At 35.6% G+C, this 21,382-nt stretch overlaps 2 protein-coding genes and 2 long non-coding RNA genes across 4 annotated transcripts in view; 3 read left to right on the forward strand and 1 right to left on the reverse strand.

The window, feature by feature from the left end:
* Positions 1-21,382, forward strand: part of LOC6044339 — a 44,618-nt gene that overhangs the window by 20,668 nt on the left and 2,568 nt on the right. Inside the window, exons 7-11 of the mRNA XM_038266566.1 lie at positions 266-1,795; positions 7,795-8,671; positions 8,729-10,067; positions 16,382-16,702; positions 20,643-21,361. Coding sequence (XP_038122494.1) covers positions 266-1,795; positions 7,795-8,671; positions 8,729-10,067; positions 16,382-16,702; positions 20,643-21,361 — 4,786 coding nt within the window. The remainder of the gene's footprint in view (positions 1-265; positions 1,796-7,794; positions 8,672-8,728; positions 10,068-16,381; positions 16,703-20,642; positions 21,362-21,382) is intronic.
* Positions 145-10,198, forward strand: LOC6044340. The gene is made up of 3 exons (XM_038249656.1): positions 145-1,795; positions 7,795-8,671; positions 8,729-10,198. The coding sequence occupies exons 1-3, from the start codon at positions 268-270 to the stop codon at positions 10,128-10,130; spliced, it is 3,807 nt and encodes a 1,268-aa protein (XP_038105584.1). The 5' UTR covers positions 145-267; the 3' UTR covers positions 10,131-10,198.
* Positions 5,263-5,663, reverse strand: LOC119765552. Its single transcript, XR_005276811.1, has 3 exons — positions 5,510-5,663; positions 5,371-5,446; positions 5,263-5,307 (listed from the first exon to the last, which is right to left on the reverse strand). It is a non-coding gene; the product is annotated as an uncharacterized LOC119765552 (long non-coding RNA).
* LOC119765551 lies at positions 5,967-6,315 on the forward strand. The gene is made up of 3 exons (XR_005276810.1): positions 5,967-6,021; positions 6,085-6,160; positions 6,224-6,315. It is a non-coding gene; the product is annotated as an uncharacterized LOC119765551 (long non-coding RNA).

Consider the following 21,382-nt stretch of genomic DNA (forward strand, 5'->3'; position numbering starts at 1 on the left):
CAAAACACACCTTCTCTCACCACAGCCAGCTCAACTGATAACACGACGCGACCATCCCGACGTCATCGTCGTCGCCGTCGGTCGGAACGTGCTCGGTTCTGCTTCGGCGTTCGGGTTGAATCTACCAAGAATCGCGCGGTTACAATCATTCCTGTCTGGCAGTGGCCCACGCTCGGACGTGTCTCCGTGACCGCTTCTTCGCACCTGCCTAGACTGTAGTTAGTTACACTTACTTAGTTACTAATTTGCTTACTTAAGCTCGCAGCAATGAGTTTAGCTGCAGTGTTTATCGTGCTGTTGTCGCCATCGGCACTTGCCGGAGCTTTTATCACTAATGATCAGTGCAAACAGAGTGACGAGTTCTTGTGGAACCGGAGTGTGTCGATATCGGTGGACTGTGGCTGTCCGCCGCACTTTGTGGCCCTCCGGTCGAACCGGACGACGGCGTCGGAGATGTGTGTGATGCTGACTAAGGGGCGGGTTTGGTCCGGGGGTTTGTGCGGGAGTTCTGGGAGTGGGGAAGATTACTACGAGTTGGCCGTTGACGAACGGATTGTGTTGAACGAGCTGCTGAGGAAGGCCAATGTTACCGAGTTCTGGATATCGGTTCGGCGCGACGGGGCGTACGGACCTCCGCGGAAGAAACTGCCGGGGGTTGATTGGGGCAGGCCGCTGAATTTGGCCGAAGACTACGACGTGGAGTTGCAGCAGACGGCTGGAGAGTGCCTCCTGATGGACATTCGACTCAACTACTCCAAGGCGAGGTTCGACGATTGCAATCGGACCTACCCCCAACTCTGCATCTACAAGGCCAAAGAACCACTGCTGCAACTCTACTGTGAAGACCCAGCCGAACTGACCACGCGGTACAGTCACTACCAGGACACGTGCTTCAAAATCGATTCCACCCAAACCGTCAACCCAAACACTTCCCTCTACGAAGTGGACAGTCATCGCAAGTTCCAGCTCTACCACGCCCTGCACCGCCGCTCCAAACTCCACTGTGACCATACGGTCATCCGATCGGCCTCGGTCTCCAAACTCCAAAAAGCCCTGGCTTCGGTCACACCCCGCATCACCAAAACCTCCGTCGTCGCAATCCTCAACGACGGAACCATGGCCCTCGTCGACACCTTCAACTGCGTAGCCTACCAACGCCAAACCCAAAACTTCACCCAAACCCCCCAACTCAGCCTCAACTTTGACCGCGTCCACCGCCGACTCCTCCTCACCATCACCAACGGCCGCTACCTCTTCCGCGAACGCCCCGACCGTGACCCCGGCGCAGTCTGCTTCACCGACGCCGACACCGACCTCCTAAAGAAGGTCAAAATCCAACGCAAGCTCTGGCCACCTCCCGGCGCACGTAACTCCCCCGAAGAACCCCAGCAAATCTACGAGCTCAAAATGCAGGGCGACTTCCCCGGTCAGTACTGGTGCGAGGGACACGCCGTGCCCAACTTTACCCTCATAAAATCCGAGAAGATTGTCGCCCAGAAAAAGGACGCGGACGTGCACATTTACGCGGTACAAATCCGGATGAGAACGCTCGAGCGGGACGATTTTCTGCAGAAGAGCTACCTCAAACAGTTGGTGCTCGGTTACGGGGACTACTTGGATCAGTTTGAGGATGTGAAGGCGGTGGTGGGACTGTTGAAGCGGATGCAAGTGATGCGGGTGGAGGAGGTCGATGAGGGGAGGAAGAGGCTGACGGTGCTGCTGCACGTTGCCGTGAAGAATAGTGAGCGGGAGCTGGAGGATTCGAGTGACGAGGAGGAGGAGGATTTGACGGGAGGTAAGGAATTTATCTCTTTTTTTAGCGTTATGTGATGATTTTAGTTCTGAAAACTATTTGTTTTGCAAATCCGTCGTGAAGCTACTTACTTTTCCTGTCATTCTTGAACGATGAAAAAGTCAACTTTTCTGTTACCAAAAATAACAAAATCGAATAGTAACACTTTTTAAAATAAATGCTGAAAAGTTCTACTTTTCAGCGCTGAATGGAAGCTGAAAAGTTGAATTTTTTAGCACTTGTTTCAAAAAGTAATACTTTTCAACATTTTTTGATTCAAACGGTTAATTGACAAAATACATGAACATTTGACTTTAAAAAAAATGACATGAATTTTGTTATTAACGTCTGCCCGGGTAGTATCGAAAAGTAACATTTTTCAATATTTTTTTTGTTTTGAACGATGAATTTACTAAACACATGAAATGCCATTAAAGAAGCGTTTTTCGGAATCGCAAAAAATGTTGTATAAAATGTTGATTTTTTCGGCACTCGTCGATAAATTTACAACTCGTGCTGAAAAAATCTTCTTTTCGCAACATGTAAACTACTATTTTTGTAATTTTGTAAATTACAGGTTTTCTCTCGAGATTTACAGCAGAAGAAAAATTTTGCAAGAATATTCAAAATAATAATCCATTTTTGTACAAATACTCAAATGAAACTTCCCAGTGAGAATTTTGGCTCGAGTATTGAGTCGATTAAGGCTTACACAATGTGTTGAGGCCTGGTCGTTTTTGCGAGTTCGACAAACAATAATACATATTTAATTCAACTTTTGTCAAACAAAAGAATAGATGAAATTCCAAAATAAGCTATTCTTTTAAATATTGGTTATACGTTTTTTTTGCATTTTTTTTTTCAATCTGGCTGAAAAGTTTTAGGTGCATTCCGTTTCCGTATGCTCAAAGAAGCCATTTTGCATAATAAGTTATTCCATATAATTTTCTATAAAAATTTGGCAGCTGTCCACAAGCTGTCCATACTAAAATGGTAAGTGAAAATTCCAAAATCTGTATAATTTCAAGGAATATTTTGATCGATTTTGTGTCTTGGGAAAAGTTGTAGGTATGGATGAGGAATACACCGATAGAAATTGAACAAAAATTGAAACACGGAAAAAAATTATGATTTTCAAAATCTCTTTTTGTCACTAAAATTTGATTTACAAAAAATACTATTATTATTATTTTTTTAATGTGTTAAGGGACATAAAATGCCAACTTTTAACGACCTTGAAAAAAAAACTGGAAACGAACAAAAAATGTTTTAAGTAAAATTAATCGAAAAGTACAATTGATGAAGTGTTTTAATTTTTTTAAAAATAGTGCCATGTTAACCAATATTTCGCCCTACAAAGATAGGGAAAATTAGTTTTTCTCAGTTTTGCCCATTTAGCCGTCGTTTTTTGATCATCGATATTTCGCAATACTTCCCGACCGATGTCCAATGTTGAAGAATTAAAATTTAAAGAAAATGACATTTTAATATCTAGCATTCTTAAATATCAAAAATAAGTTTAGCCTTAAAAAAAACATATTCAAAAAAACTAAAAATAAATATTTAATTTTAAAAAAACATATTAAATTTTGTAAGTAAAAAAAATACATGCGATGCTTAATAATCTTGCAATGAAGCCGCGGTTATTTTTTTTTGCTCTTTGTTTTTAATATCGAAAATATGATCAAAACGAATTTTCAATTCATTGTTAGATGGAAAACCTCGACAAAATCATATTATAAATCGACTTTTAATGATTAAAAAAAAAATACATGAAAAAACTGTGGTTTTCTGTTGGCAAATCAAGTTTAAAATGGATTTTTTCAATTTAGAAATTTCTAAATGCCAGGATCTCGCTAGATAAGGTTATTTTTCACGCAAAAATATTTAAAATCTCTTTTCAATACTATAATACTCTGGAAAATCCGAATTAGTATTTTTTTTTTTAACAAAATAACAAAATATTCGGAACAAAGATTATTTTCAATACATACACTAAACGACGCAACATTTTCGATAAGTTTGCACAACAAAAAAGTTTTTATTTTAAAATTTTCAGATAGTTCAATTCTTTTGAATGATATGTATTTCTAATCGATTTTTTGTTATTAGCAAAGTTTTTAGAAATAACAAGGACTTTTGAGAAAAAAGTAATTCCACGAAAAAAATCCCGATTATTATTTAAAAATAGATGTTTTTGTTTGTTATTATTAATTTGAAATAAGTTAAGTAACAAGTTAATAAGTTATTTTTTGTCATATTCTTTATAAATACTGAGAAAATTTCCTACAAATTTCCTCTATAGACTTTTCAAGTTGAACTGTTGGTTGCAGAGAATTGGGATACAGCATTTTGTTAAAAATAGATTTCTCTCTCTCTCTTTTCTATTTTCTCAGTGTCATTTAATAAGACCCTATTTACCAAATGACCATATTTGTGGAATTTTTGCTCTTTTTAATAAAACTAACAGTAGGGTAGAGTAGTCATCAATGAGACACGGGGAACAATGATAAAATGGCTCTCACAAGTCGTAGTTTCAACCAATCAGGCTCATATTTTGGGGAAAGGTGTGTCTATAGGATACATGTCTGCCATAATAGTGGCTTTGGTTATGGACGCTGCCTTGCAAAGTTATTCATAAATGTTTGATTTTGGGGTGTAAAAGTAAATTATGACTGAAAATTACATTTTCGCTCATAGGCTGCCAATAATACAAAAACTAATATTTCTTCAAATTTTTTTCGTCTTTTCATAGGGCATGAGTTGGGCTACAATAGCCTTTCATTAGATTTGACCAAAATTGAAAAATACCCAGAATCCAGGGCTGTCTCATTGTTCCCCACTCTTTTCAGTCCATGGGTAACAATGAGACACTTTGATTTTTCTTCATTAAACGTTTCAAAATCTAGGGAAATCCTTCAAAACATGATTCGGAAGTGATTTTGGAATATTTATTGAGTTTTGACTCCATTTAGCCAAAAATATAAAGTTATTTGGTATAAATAAATGGATTTAACTAAATTGAAATACAATTTAGTATAACTTTTGTTAATTAAAGTTTCAAGTTGGCAAATTTGCTTTAAAATGTTCAAGACAAGTCACCTGCAATGGAACAATACAAAAACATGATGTTTTACTAGAAAAGTATTGATTTTCGTAAAGTGTCTCATTGTTCCCCACCTGTCTCATTGTTCCTGCCAAGTGCGTCTACAATGAGACAGTTGTATAGCTCTGGTTGTAGAGGTCGGATCGATCTCATATTTTGGTCAATGTTAGAACACATTAAAAGAAAGAAAATGCTACAAAAAACTCATTAAAACATGCTGATGAAAAAAATACAAAAATCGTTGAAAGTTAAAAACCAAAAGTGTCTCATTGATGACTACCCTACCCTAATGTTTTCTTTTAAATTTTGGGGTTTTTTGTTTCGGCTGATCAGTCAATTAATATGCGATTGGTCCGTTTTATACCAATGCCAACGTTTCGATGCTATTGGGGGGCATCTTCATCAGGGCCTATTTATTTTATTTAGACAGTTAGGACATGAATTTTGACGTGAGAAATACAACAGAACTTACTAGGGCTTGACCAACTTAGTCAGGTTTCGTCGATCGGGCGATAATTTGTCACTTTTGGTTTGCACTGCCTCCCGTACTATTAATATTAAGGAAATAAGTATCTAAACTGACAAAAAAAAAAAATGATAAAACAACTTACATTGTATCATTAAGCTCGTTAAGGTGTACAGATCGTTATTTTTACTTAAATGGACACAAATAAACGGGGATAAACGCAAAAATTGGCACAGGTCACTATTTTCCATGCAAAACGAAAATGGTTTTAACTACTTTAGGATCAACTGGGGGGTGGTGGTGTTGGTTGCAGTGCAGTGGGATGTTGTGTTAGTGGAATAGGGCTATTGGGATGGTTTGTTTGGGTATGGGATGGTTGACTATTGGTGTTCGTGTTTGGTTTCGGTTTTTTAATGAGTGAGATAGACGATAGGAGATGTGCGTACGCTACACTGAGCCCTATTCCACTAACACAACATCCCACTGCACTGCAACCAACACCACCACCCCCCAGTTGATCCTAAAGTAGTTAAAACCATTTTCGTTTTGCATGGAAAATAGTGACCTGTTGCCAATTTTTGCGTTTATCCCCGTTTATTTGTGTCCATTTAAGTAAAAATAACGATCTGTACACCTTAACGAGCTTAATGATACAATGTAAGTTGTTTTATCATTTTTTTTTTTTGTCAGTTTAGATACTTATTTCCTTAATATTAATAGTACGGGAGGCAGTGCAAACCAAAAGTGACAAATTATCGCCCGATCGACGAAACCTGACTAAGTTGGTCAAGCCCTAGTAAGTTCTGTTGTATTTCTCACGTCAAAATTCATGTCCTAACTGTCTAAATAAAATAAATAGGCCCTGATGAAGATGCCCCCCAATAGCATCGAAACGTTGGCATTGGTATAAAACGGACCAACCGCATATTAATTGACTGATCAGCCGAAACAAAAAACCCCAAAATTCATACAAACAGTCGTTTTTCCCACCCAAAATGTTTTCTTTTAAAATAATGTTTAATTCGAGCCTGATATTTGAAAAATTCCAAAATATTTGTTTAGCCCATTAGCAGCCCCTTTGAAATGTAATTTTTTTTTTGTTACTAAGGGACCAACGTGGATACTTTTTAAATTAATAATACTGTCGACATTCCGGGAAATTTTCCGCTCCAATAGTTGTATAACCCTTCTCATTCCCCAAGCAGCAACTCTTCCTCCCACCAACAAAGAAGCCAATTTCCACGTAACCAATCCGCATTCAAAAGCTGGCTGGAAAAACTTTCCAACCAAACTATATCCTAACCTTCTCCATTGGCTTCCACCAAGCAGTACTTATACAATTTCCAAGTTCAACTCTCTCTCTCTCTCTCTCTCTCTCTCTCTCTCTCTCCTGAAAGGATCCCCTAATGAACGATAAATCAATCAGGCAAGTTCGGCGACCAAGCGAGCGCGCGCCCGCGCTCGTGAAACTCCAAAACTGACTTTCCACTCCACTGGTCGGGATAAGATCCTGACGTTGTTTTCGCAAGTGTTTTTGGTCCGCAGGTAACCGCTCACTCGTGAACGTAACTTTGCGTGTTTTTTAGTTGTTTTTGCTGGGTTCTTCAAGATTTGTGAAGATTTGGGCACGCAACACGTGTTGCTCATTTTAATAAAAAAAGTTGAAAGGGTTAAAGGAATTCCGGTTTCGAAAACTTTATTTAAACCACCTCAGTGAGCGATGACTTCCTCACATTTGATTGCGCCTGAATGCATGCAAAAAAAAAGCTAATAAAAAAAGCTTTCACAAGAAGTCGGAAATTTCTGCAACCATCAGATTTTTGTTTTATTTATAACTATTAAAGCACTTTATCAAACTTAATAATTTTCAATGGGGACTTATGGGATCCCAATCCGGATCGAATGGAACAAATCCGGCATGAATCGGTTCAGCATGCTCCGAGATATTTGAGTGACATTTTTTCCTACAATGAGGAAGCCAAAAGGTGACCCAATTTGAATGAACTTCTGGGCAAGTTGTCTTAATGACTTAAAGAGTCCTCAAAAAGGCAAAACAATCAATCAAGTTCAAACAAGAAGCCTACTATTGCTTTTCTTCCAAGGGTCACGTGCCCGTCAACGTGACGAAATTGGCTGAAATTTAGGGTGATTCGGGAATGGTCTATGAACTTTTATTCTTGGCAAAGTGTTTCTCGAGCGTTTCTTATTTTAGCACACAGAATGAAACAATTTCACCAGCTACTCGCGTCCATTTCCGGCCACCATCCATCATTCCATTAGCCGCCAAGGACAATGTCCTCGTCCCGTCTGGGACAATTTATCTGCAAAAGGATAACATATTAATTTTGGACAGCGTTATAAGATTTCATCAAGCACCGACTCAAGGTCCTCCGCTAATTGTAATTAATTGTTCTTCTCTCTTCGTTTCAGCGTTGCCCGACGACATCCGCAAGCATTACCGGCTCAAGTACGCCCTGACGGCGATGTTCACGCGGACCAGCAGCTCGGAGTACCAATTTTTGGGCATCAACAGCACCGACGTCTGCCTGCCGGAACGGTTCGACACGGACGGGTTGACGTGGCCAGCGGCCCCCATCGGCCACACCGTAACGCCCCATCACCACCTGTGTCTGGTCGAGTCAACGGGCCTGCCGTTGCGTCGAAAGTGCATTGGAGACCGGACTTACGGAGGGGTTTGGCAGCGTCTTGAAGGTGACCCGGAGAGGTGTTCACAGGCCGTCGGAGCGCAGACCTTGGCTTTGTTCCGGTATCACTCGAACTTGGAAGGTCATATTGAGGAGGTGTTTGGAGAAATTGAACGGGTTCTGGACGACTCCGCGGTGAATCTCATCCCTGCGGACGTGTTCTACCTGTCCGCGACCGTTGAGAACATCCGGACGACCTTGCTCGGAAACGACTCGAGTGAGATCGCGGCGGCTGGGAACAAGAGCAACTCGTACTACTGCGGATTGGCCGGAATCCTGAGCCGGGTCATGGACGTGAACGCGTCAGTTGTGTTTCGATCGCAGGCCGCCCTGAACACCACCAATATCCTGCTGGACTCGGCGGACGCCATCATCAATCAGTTATCTGTGGCCAACGGTTCAGCGGAGTTCCTGAACTCCGGAAGTAGCTTCAGCTGTCACGGTAGAAACAGTCTGGAGGCACCTCGTAACGGGACGCTGCTGTTCAGGACGGGCAAGCTGATCCTGTTGGTTGCGGATCCTCAGATCGACGACATCTCCGGGATCGCTCTGCTCAGGAAGAATGACACCGAGGACGGTGACTTTGATTCCTACGACACGAGGTAACCCAATGATCCTAACCAAACCCCAACTGATTTTAACCCCCTACCTCCTTCCAGATTACTAACCGTCGATGAGTCCGAACAAGACCTCCTAACCTTACCGAACCTCGAAATAGCCGCCTTCGTGCCGCGATCGCTGCTCGAAAAGATCGAGCAGCTCCAGTCGGGAATGAACGAGAATCTCAACGCAACCACCAACGCCACCGAACCCCTCCGAGTCGTAATCTCAATCTACTTCAACGATCACATCTTCCGCGAGACCACCAACGGAACGATCTCCCGCGCCAACAGCAAGATCATCAGCGTAACGATCCCCGGCTACGGGTCGGACTTGCCCGGTGAGCTGCCGATCTTCCTGCGCGAAGCGGACGCCAATCAGAGCAGCGTGTGCGGCTTTTGGGACTTTGAACCCAACGGGGACGGGGTTGAAGGGTCCAAGTGGTCATTCAGGGGGTGCACGCTGGCGGAGCAGGTCGACGATGTTGCGCTGTGCAGGTGTTCCCACCTGACGTCGTTTTCGAGACTCTGCTCGGACGTGCAGATCGTGGAGAACGTCTCCGTGTACCAGGTCTTTGTGGGTCAACAGAACAACATGGTTCTGACGGTGATTTCCGCGATCGGATGCGCGCTTTCCCTACTCGGAGTGGCCATGATCTTCGTAACCGCGATCTTATTCCCCTCCTGGAGAACCACAGCCAACGCGAACATCCTACTCCAGCTTTCATTCGCGATCGCGTTCGAAATGATCATCTTCACCTTTGACGGACCAGACATCGACTACTCCCGACCAGACACCAAGATCGGCTGTACCCTACTAGGAGCATCCTTCCACTACATCATCCTGGTCACGTTCATGTGGATGCTGGTGATCGCGTACCTTCAGTTCATGCGATTCGTCAAGGTCCTCGGCCGCTTAAGACCTTCGCACTGCATTCTCAAAGCAACGATCATCAGCTGGGGATTCCCACTAATCCCCGTCCTGATCTTCGCCTCCTACGACAACACCCTGTACCACAAACGCGACAACATCTCCGATATTTGCTACCCCCACGGTATCGCCCTAACATATGGTCTCCTACTCCCAATCGGTCTCGTCCTCATCGCCAACGTAGCCAGCTTCCTCCTAATCGTTTACAACGTGTTCCGCATCCCGGACAACCTAACCCGCTCCCTCGACAAAAGCATGACCCTGTCCCAACTCCGACTCTCGATGTTCCTCTTCTTCCTGCTCGGACTGCCCTGGATCTTTGGCATGATGGTGGCCGTCGGCGCCGGCAGCATCTTCTCCTACCTGTTCTGCCTGACCGCCCCGCTACAGGGCTTCATCATGTTTGTGTACTTTATCCTGATGGAACCCACCACCAGAAGACTTTGGCTCAACAAGCTCGCCGAAATGGTGGGCGATAAACCCAAGAAGAACACCTTTAACGAATCTATTAAAACTACGACCCTCAATTGAGAACCTGCTGGATGTTTGGATGTTTTCGGTGTGAGAAATAAATGGCCGCTTTGGATGTCTACACTGTAGAAGTTGTTTGATTTTTTTTTTAAGGTATCACAACCCATTTTAACGCGTCCACCAAGTTGAAGATCGCGCGATCGACTGATCATGTAGTTGAACAAGCAAGTGCACTTCTCATTACCCAATTACCGAGTACCCGAGCATGGGTAAATAACAAGGGAAATGCGTAATAATACCTTTCTCTGGTATCAATACCAAATTTTGTTATTCCAGGACCCTTTAAAATTTGTCTTAAGGATTATGCAAGAGCAAAATGTGCTATCATACCAATTTGAGGTATTGTTTTGATATTGCAAAATTGCAGAATTTGTCAATGGTCGAACACCACATTTTGGTATTCTTTTGGTATAACAGTATTTTATCAAATTCCTCTGAAACTATGGGAAAATGTTGACCAATTTTGACAAAATAATTAATTTTGCACTAAAATGATGTCTCAAAGCGAATGCTTTCATTGAAAACCGGAAATTTCAAACTTGATTTTAAACATTTTTGATATACCCCCTAAAGAAATGACTTGAAATTGTGGAAAATTTTCTTAGTTAGGATGCCTTATTTTGGTATTATTTTGGTATTGAAAGGTTTCAATTAATTCCTCTGAAACTATGGGATTTTTTTTTATAAATTTTGATGAGATAATTACTTTTGCGCTAAAATGACTTGAAACCCAAAAATGTTAAAGCTGATTTTCAATTTTTTTTATATACCCACTAAGATTTTTTTTAAAACGTTGAAATTTGTCTAAGTTGGGATAACCAAATACTTTGAAAAACGAGTTAATCGACATTTTATTGAATTTTGGTGAATTTCAATCCAGTTTCATTTTAATAACACTTATTTTTCAATCTTGTTATTTTTTAGAATCTTCAAGAACTTCAAGCACAGGCCGTTCATCAACGACAAATGCATTCGATGTGGTGAAGAATATCACTAAGAACAACATGGAAACATCAGGTGAGTAGATTTGGCTGTTGCATATGGATCATTACCGTTTTTTCACTAACTGCAACTGTTGCACTAAAACTGGTATGAAAATACCAAATTTTGGTATTTCTTGCGCAAATAACAGGTACCAAAATGTGCTCTAGGTTGCCCAGTAATAGATGGTAAAATACCATGAAATCATACCAAAATCATGTATGTGGAAGACCACAGGAATACCAAAATCTGATTTTCCAAGGGCGCGGGAATACCTAAAAATTAAACCATGGCAAAACCAAGTTTTGGTATTCAAGCAATGTTCAAAAATCCAGAAGACCTCAACTTGGTATTGAAATGGTTTTATTTTGAGGTATTATTTTACCCTTGGAATAACATGGTTTGGTATTGTTGTGCCCTTCCACATACTGGACTTTGGTATGATTTCATGGTATTTTACCATCTATTACTGGGCAACCAAGGGCACATTTTGGTCCCTGTTATTTGCCCAAGTAATACCAAAATTTGGTATTCCCGTGTTATTTACCCCTGCTCGGGTAGATTCATTTGCTAGAGTGAATAAGCTGAGCTTACAGCGAATCAGATTTGAGAAACTCAGCTTTATTTTATTGCTTCACAACCGAAAAATCTTCTGTTCCATACTGCCCAAATACTACCTAATGCCATTTGCATGTTAACAAGCTTGCAAGGGTGGGGCGGGACGAGTTGGACTGAATCATTGTTATGTTCAATGAGCTCGTAACGCGAAGAACCAATTAGCGATTCCGACGTTTGATGTTCGTTTCAACCGTGGAATCACGAAAATTGTGCATATTTTGAGACACAATTAAAAAATAACATTTTTCTTAACATTTTAAAAATTCAATTAATATTCTTAAAATTCTTAAAATTCTTAAAATTCTTAAAATTCTTAAAATTCTTAAAATTCTTAAAATTCTTAAAATTCTTAAAATTCTTAAAATTCTTAAAATTCTTAAAATTCTTAAAATTCTTAAAATTCTTAAAATTCTTAAAATTTTAAAATTCTTAAAATTCTTAAAATTCTTAAAATTCTTAAAATTCTTAAAATTCTTAAAATTCTTAAAATTCTTAAAATTCTTAAAATTCTTAAAATTCTTAAAATTCTTAAAATTCTTAAAATTCTTAAAATTCTTAAAATTCTTAAAATTTTAAAATTCTTAAAATTTTAGAATTCTTAGAATTCTTAAAATTCTTAAAATTCTTAAAATTCTTAAAATTCTTAAAATTTTAAAATTCTTAAAATTCTTAAAATTCTTAAAATTCTTAAAATTCTTAAAATTCTTAAAATTCTTAAAATTCTTAAAATTCTTAAAATTCTTAAAATTCTTAAAATTCTTAAAATTCTTAAAATTCTTAAAATTCTTAAAATTCTTAAAATTCTTAAAATTCTTAAAAGCCTTAAAATGCTTAAAATTCATAAAATTCATAAAATTCTTAAAATTCTTAAAATTCTTAAAATTCTGAAAATTCTTAAAATTCTTAAAATTCTTAAAATTCATAAAATTCTTAAAATTCTTAAAATTCTTAAAATTCTTAAAATTCTTAAAATTTTAAAATTCTTAAAATTTTAAAATTCTTAAAATTTTAAAATTCTTAAAATTTTAAAATTCTTAAAATTCTTAAAATTTTAAAATTCTTAAAATTCTTAAAATTCTTAAAATTCTTAAAATTCTTAAAATTCTTAAAATTCTTAAAATTCTTAAAATTCTTAAAATTCTTAAAATTCTTAAAATTCTTAAAATTCTTAAAATTCTTAAAATTCTTAAAATTCTTAAAATTCTTAAAAGCCTTAAAATGCTTAAAATTCATAAAATTCTTAAAATTCTTAAAATTCTTAAAATTCTTAAAATTTTAAAATTCTTAAAATCTTAAAATTCTTAAAATCTTAAAATTCTTAAAATTCTTAAAATCTTAAAATTCTTAAAATTCTTAAAATTCTTAAAATTCTTAAAATTCTTAAAATTCTTAAAATTCTTAAAATTCTTAAAATTCTTAAAATTTTAAAATTCTTAAAATTCTTAAAATTCTTAAAATTCTTAAAATTCTTAAAATTTTAAAATTCTTAAATTTTTAAAATTCTTAAAATTCTTAAAATTCTTAAAATTTTAAAATTTTAAAATTCTTAAAATTCTTAAAATTTTAAAATTTTAAAATTCTTAAAATTCTTAAAATTTTAAAATTCTTAAAATTCTTAAAATTCTTAAAATTCTTAAAATTCTTAAAATTCTTAAAATTCTTAAAATTCTTAAAATTCTTAAAATTTTAAAATTTTTAAAATTCTTAAAATTCTTAAAATTCTTAAAATTCTTAAAATTCTTAAAATTCTTAAAATTTAAAATTCTTAAAATTCTTAAAATTTTTTTTAAAATTCTTAAAATTCTTAAAATTCTTAAAATTTTAAAATTCTTAAAATTCTTAAAATTTTAAAATTCTTAAAATTTTAAAATTTTTAAAATTCTTAAAATTTTAAAATTCTTAAAATTCTTAAAATTCTTAAAATTCTTAAAATTCTTAAAATTCTTAAAATTCTTAAAATTCTTAAAATTCTTAAAATTCTTAAAATTCTTAAAATTTTTAAAATTCTTAAAATTCTTAAAATTCTTAAAATTCTTAAAATTTTTGAGATTTTTACAGATTAAAAAATAAGCAATTTATAAAAAAAAAAATTATACATTAAAAGTCATTAAATTTTTTTTTCAAAACATTAAAGTTCATAAAATTCTTTTAAAAACATTAAAATTCATAAAATTCTTTAGAAATCATTAAAACAATATACATCTTTAAAAAACATTAAAATTCATAAAATTCTTTTCAACACATTAAAATTCTTTAAAACAGGTTCTTAATACTCCTAAAACAAAAATAAATAATAAATTTACAAAAAAATAGAACTTTTTATTTTATTTCTTATTTAATTTTTAATTTTGTAAATTTTCTTATAGAAATCTGAATCTTAATATTTTTATGAATGATTTTCTTTTAAGAATTTCAAAAATGTTAAGATTATATAAAGTTCTAAAATTCAAACAATTTAAAAATTTTGTTTTTTCAAAAAATTACATCCCAAAATTAAAAAAAAATGGATTTAGGCTGGTAAAAAAACATTTTTTTTTTTTCAAAAAAGTTTAAATTTTCAACGGAAATTTAAGTGCAATCAACTAAAATTAATTTGAAATTCCCTGCGTTTACTATCATGTTTTGCATGTTTTGAATTTTAGGTGCATTTTCAAAATAAAAAAAAAACCGAACAATGTTTTTTTTTTCGCAGAATTTGTTATTTTTTGTTAAATCTTCATTTTTTAAGCTTATGATTGCGTATTAACTGTACGGGCGTATTACACATTTTCCAATAGTTTTATCCAGTTTTTTCAATGAACTGGTTAAATACTGGTTTATAATTTAAATCTATTTTTTTTATTTTTGTCCTCCCCCTCTACCTCGGCCAGAGTTGAGGGACAAGAACTTAGAAAAATCTATATTTTAACCAGGTTGACAAAACATTTCATAATGTTCAAAAGAAACATTCAAAAACTTCTAACTTTTTGTTCAAAATGTAAATAGAATTCATTTTACTTTAAAATATATCGTATTTTTTGAATACTTAAAATTTTATGATCACTCGAAATTGTGTACAGTTTTTCACTACAAAACAGTTTTTAGTGAAACGTACCATAATTTTTACATAACTCTGCATTTTGTTGTGTAAATTCTAAAATTGTAATCATTTGCAATAAAGGTATCAAACGACGCAAAATACTCTAAAGTGATTCGGAAGTACTAAAATCCAGGACGCTGGCCAAAATGGCGGTGATAAACCATTGAGAAAATGTAACTTTGGGAAAAAATGTTCTTGTTTTCAAAAATACGATATTTTTATTCCTTTGAATTGTTGTCACCAACATTTTTTTCAAGTCTGAGAGGTTTTGTTCAGAAAAAATCTTGTTAATAAGTAAATTTTAATGAGAGTTTTCAGTCGAAATAAAATTTTAGTTAATCTATCAAAAAATCGGTTTCACCAATCAGAGCTAGCCGTTTTTTTTTTGTTTTTTTTATTTCGTTGAATTCACTACGTTTTAAAAAATATGTTTTCTTCAACATTTTTTTCAAGTATTTTGTTTTAAGATGTAAATTTTGATGAGTTATTTTTTTTTGCAGATTTGCAATCAAAGCCTATAATCGAAATTTATGAATCTAAATAAAATTTCAGCTATTTTAATCGAAAATTCTGCTATTTTGGAATGGTATTTTTCGATGAAACTCATGATTGCTTCATAATTGGCCGAAAAGAGGACAAAATTGTTCCCGAACAAGCCCGAACTCTCTTGCTAAGTTCAGATACCCTGGAATCGAGATCGGGATTGTGTAAAAAGAGGAAATTTTCAAAGGTGTTTAAAATCTGATAGAATTTTAATGAAAACCAAACGATATTTTTCACTGTGCCCTCCAGCTTGATTCACCTGTGCTATTCATTACAGATAAGTCACCCAAAACTCAAATGTCGGCGGCATCAAATCACAGCTCGCGTTCGTTCTGACTGATATTCCGCACCCCCAAACATCGCTTAGTCATTCATGCAAGCCCAAGCCATTCATTATAACAAACATCTTTTTGTGTTATGTTATGTTATGTATACACGTTTATTGTAACTCGGAGCGCGCATCACAAAAGAGAGAGAGAAGAGACCATGTCGTCACACACAGACGCAGCATTTTTATACATATTTGCACAAAGATAAGCCAGGTAGGCGGCTCAACGTCACAATCTAGTTTTTCGTTACTGAACTGGACATTCTCGCGCTAAGCCAGAGTTGTGGCTCAGAGCATCTCTGACTTCCCTCGTGGATGCTGGAACCAGTTGATACGGAATTTGAATAGGAGCTCGCGCGATCAATCTGGGTTCTTTTCTCTTCTCTCTGTGTGTGTAAAAGTGTGACTTGGTGACAAATTTGCATTGAATCGACGTCGCGAGCGCGCGAATTTTTGCGCATGTGTGTGGCGATTCTTTATTTTTTTAGGAGGAGAACAAACAATATTCACTCGGACGACAAAAGAGCAATCAACCGGATAAAATCGCGATCGTGTGTCTCTCGCCGCGGAGAAGAACATCTCGCGCAAAGTCAGTCGAGGCCAGTGCGCGGTTCGGTTCAGGTGTTTTTTTGGTTCGTTCGAGGGTGGAAATTTCCGGTTATTTTATTAGCCAGAGAAGATGATCGCGTTTTACGAGCATAATTAGTGTGTGACAATGTGATTATCTCAAACAACGTGCAAATAAGAAGAATCAGCCAAGCCAAGATGGGTTCGGTTGACCGGGAGGCGGAACGAAAGATGGTGTTCCGATACGGCGGGACTCCGGCCGAGTTTAGAAACAATGGCAACAGCCGGGCAAACTTTGTGTTTACGCACTCGCCCGAGGATAACAACATTGAGTACTCGCGAAAGGGAGGCTGCTTCGTGTCGATCTGCCGAGGGATAAGCATTGCGGTGTTGATCTTTGTGTTCATCTTTTTCATGTCGTTTACGATTTTCTTCAGCACCAAGTATGCGTATGAGGTAAGAATGCCATTCAGTGTCTTAACTAATTTAATGATCACAACAGAACTTTATGACTACCATTTTAAAATGATTACATTTTTATTATTGTTGGTAGATTACGCTCAAACAAATATTGCATAAAATGCTCGGGACAAATTTGCATAATTATGACCTCACTCAGACTGAAGCAGTTGACGAGATTACTGCTTTTATATTGGATTAATATGATTTATTCTAATTTAACCCTTTATAACACAGCTCGACATTTCAAAGGTCAATGTCGAAAACTGCTGATTTTTCATCAGCTGCAAAATTGACAAAATTGAGTTCTAATTCATTCCAACTAAAAATAGCTCATGTTTCGCTTACAAATGCGCAATGGAATCATTCTAAGAATGGATAATCGAATAACGAAAAAATATATTTTCAGGTGTCTAATTTTTTATTGTCGAGCTTAGGTATGATCCCTAAACTACTCTTTAGAATTTTTAAATCCAGTATTACGGCTAATATGGCAGTGATGAAATATGGAGAAGATGCATTTGATATTTTAATAGGCAATCTACCATTCAAATTTGCCTGAAATGGGGTCATGGAACTCGAATGTGATGTTAAAAGCAATACAATAAAACAAAAAAAAACAAATGAAATATTTTATTTGATCAAGATTCAATAATCCGAAGTCTCATGTACATCTTCGGATTATCGAAGTTTTTTTTAAATAACATTAAAATTTAAAAAAAACTTTAATTTGAGAAAATTCTAGATTTTTCCATAATACGAAATTTTGTGATATTTTATGAATTTCATAAACACGATATTTTAGTTTAATTTCAGTATTCTTCATCGAATTGTTCAATTCGATCGTCTCACTACGATTTTGTGAAAATATATTTAAAAATTTCAACAAAAAATGTTTTTTCAAAAATATGTTTTTTTTTTAATTTTTTTGTATTTTATTGGTATTTTACACTAAAATATTTCATGTAGAGAAAATCTATACAAAATATCGTAACATTTGTTACCCACATTGCACTTTTTTGAAATACCAAATTTTGTAAAAAAAAACTTGTGTCCAGACTGGATTATCCGAAGCCTCAATTATCCGAAGTTTCGATTATCCGAAGTTCGATCATCCGAAGGTTTATATGGGACTTCAACGAAAAAACTTTTTTTTGGGGATTCGATTATCCGAAGCGAAATTTTGCCAAAGCCTTCGGATAATCGAGTCTGGACTGTATTTAGCACTAAAATCTAGAAAGCAGTCATATTCTGCGTCGATATTTTGAAAAACCATGTTTTGTTATACAAAATTAGTGACTGCATTTTTTGTGAAAATTTGAGTATAATATATATTTGTTTTCAGAAATACGGTATTTTGTGAAAATATTGTTTTTTTTCGATAATGATGTTTTTTTTATTTTAGTGCTGTGTGAAATTGTATTGTTTAAAAATACGGTATTTGGCAAAGAATTTTTTTTAAATACGTTATTTAATAGTAGTTTATGCAACAAGTTGAAAAAAGAAGATTTTTTCAGCACAAGTTTACGAGGTTTACCGAGTTGGATAAATATGACGAGTGCTGAAAAAAATCAAGTTTTGCAAAGTTGCTTACAACATTTTTTTGTAATTCCAAAAAACGCTTCTTGAATGGAATTTTATGTCAAACATTCATGTGTTTAGTAAATTCAACGTTCAAAACAAAAAAATATTGAAAAATGTAAGTTTTTGAAAAAAGTGTTGAAAAATCCAACTTTTCAGCACTGCTATTGAAAGGTATTAATTTTCCATTCTGTTACTTTTGGTAGGGAAAAGTAGGCCGTTTCGTTTCTCCAGAAGGACGGGAAAAGTTGACAGCGGAATTGCAAAATAGTAGTTTATGCAACAAGTTGCAAAAAGAGGATTTTTTCAGCACGAGTCGTACATTTATCCAACGAGGTTCACCGAGTATTTTGTCAATAAATCGTTTAAATCAAAAAATGTTGAAAAGTGTTACTTTTCGAAACAAGTGCTGAAAAGTTCAACTTTTCAGCACCCATTTCAGAACTTTTCAGCATTTATTTTGAGAAGTGTTGCTATTCGATTCTGTTATTTTTGGTACAGAAAAGTAGGCTATTTCGTCGTTCAAGAATGTCAGGAAAAGTAAGTAGTTTCACGACGGAATTGCAAAAAGAAAATTTAAGTACTTTAAAAAGTACAATATGTCGTAAGACGTTCAGATTTTTAAAAATATATTTTTTTCAAAAAACAAGGAATTTTAGTCAAATTTAAGTATTTTACACCAAAACCAAATATAGTGATGTTGAAAAATCCAATCAAAATTTTGGGTCGTTTAAAATCCATATTGCAATGAATTAAATCTCTTTTTTAAAAAGTAATATTTTGATCAAAAATAATAATATTTAACACTAAAACATCTGCTTTCAAAAAAACATTTTATAATTGGTATAATTTTCAAATATTGTTATTTTCAAGAATACGGTGTTTTGTTAAAAAAAAGGATTTAACACTAAAGGCTAGAAACAGTAAAAATCTATTCACAATCCTCGTCGTTTTATACTGAAATTTAGAAAGAAAAAATAAAATTTCATAAAAAATGTTTTATGAAAAACAGTAAATGATGAAAATTTAGGATTTACACAATACAGTATTTCATGAAAATTGTGGTATTTTCTAGAAAACAGGTATTTTCAAAAGCATGGTATTTTGTAAAATTCGGAGTTTTTTTTAAATACGAAATTTTTTGTATTTTCTAGAATACAATATGTAAAAAAAATATTTTTAAAATAACGGTATATTAGGAAAATTTAAGTAATTTGAAAAAAACTGGTATTCTGTGAAAATTTTAGTATTTTCTTAATTACGGTATTTTGTATATGAAAAATACACCCACAGTAGAAAGCCGAGAGAATTGCTCTACCAAAATCAAATGGAAGAATAAACCTCTTGCGGGTGAACCACACCAAAATCGTGTTCATTTGTTCATTGAAACATTTCATCCCATTGAGTGGCTAATATTGGCAAATGACCATCTCAAATTCACCGAACTTTGGTGGCCGATACGGCAAAGGCGCAGTTCGATATGTCAAAGGTCTTGGGTCTCGATATCGGCACTTTTTTTGTTGGTTGATGAACTGTTTTGAAAATGAACCCATGAGAATAACGCTCTCGTCAATCTCGGGATTTATCCTCTGTGCCGTTCATAGTACCTTTATACTACCAGATCGTGTTCTTTATTCTCTCAGATTGCAACTGTGGGTGTAGTATTTTCAAAAATATGGTATTTTGTGAAAAAAATCATAAAAATACAGTATTCTGTGAAAATTTTGATTTTTTGTTAAATAAGGGTATTTTGAGCAGAAAATATAGTTTTTTTAAATGACGGTATTTTAAGAAAAAAAAAAACACCGGTATTGGTACTTTTTTTTAATTCTACGTTCTGTGAAAATTTGAATATCGTTTAATAATGTGTTTAAAAGCATTATTTATTTTCAACAAAATAATATCAACTCTACACTGTGAAACTTCATCCAAAAACCCCGTCGTTAATTAAATTTAGGAAATCTTGAATATTTAAAAAAAATTGTAGTTTGTGCAAATTTTAATGCTTTTTAAATGCGGTATTTCGCTAAAATTGAAAATTTAACTTTTTAAGATACTATGTTTTGTAATTGTTTTGTATTTTTTTTAAATACGAATTTTGGCATTTTTATGTATTTTACGTAATAATCGTATTGCAAATTTTTAAAAGTTGATTATTTTGTCATGTCAAATTTCAACTCTAGTACGCCAGAAGTCTCCTATTCGACCAAAAACGGGAAAAATAAACGTTTAATAACGATAAGATTTTCGTTCCTGCGATAACGATAACATTATTGTTTTCGTTATCGATCCTCGATAATATTGTCGTTTACAACCTTGGTCTTAAATATTAAATATTTTTCCCCAATTACCCTAGCACAAACCCAACATCACCCTCGAGGACTTCCTAAACCATCGCGCGTACCTGATCGACAAACGATCGCGCATCCCGAAGCACGTCATCCCCAAGCACTACCGCCTGTTCCTGCAGCCGACCTTCAACGAGACGGCCACTCCGTTCACGTACAGCGGCGTCGTGTGGATCACCGTCACGTCCAAGAAGCACAACAGCAAACGGATCGAGCTGAACGTGAAGAACCTGAACATCCGGATGGAGGACGTCACGGTGCTCAAGAGCATCCGGCTGACCAACGCGGACTTTGACGAGGATCTGGACTGGGACTTGAGCGAGGAGGACATTATGACGTGGGGGCTGCACAGGAGGAAGCGTCGCCAGGTGGTTGGGAATGAGACGGAGGTTGAAGCGGTTGTGGAGGAAGAAGGAGGAGGGCTGGCGTCGACGACGGTGGACAGCAATAGTGGGGGGGAGGTGCTGGATGATGATTATGAGGAGAATGCGACGGTCATTGATAAGAGTGTGTTCTATCACCATCCGGTGTTTCCGCCGGACGACTTTGTAACGATCAAGATTCTGGATTTGGAGTTTGATGAGTCGAACGAGAAGATGATCATTTATTTGGGGACGGAAATGAAGAAGGACATCTACTACATCGTGAAGGTCAACTTTACTGGGAACATGACCAATGATAAGGGGTTGTACTGGACGCACTACGAGGATGGAGAAGGTAGTCACAAGTGAGTGACCTTGTTTTGTTT

Source organism: Culex quinquefasciatus, chromosome 1, assembly GCF_015732765.1.
Source record: "Culex quinquefasciatus strain JHB chromosome 1, VPISU_Cqui_1.0_pri_paternal, whole genome shotgun sequence".
In the NCBI taxonomy this organism is placed as follows: Eukaryota; Metazoa; Arthropoda; class Insecta; order Diptera; family Culicidae; genus Culex; species Culex quinquefasciatus.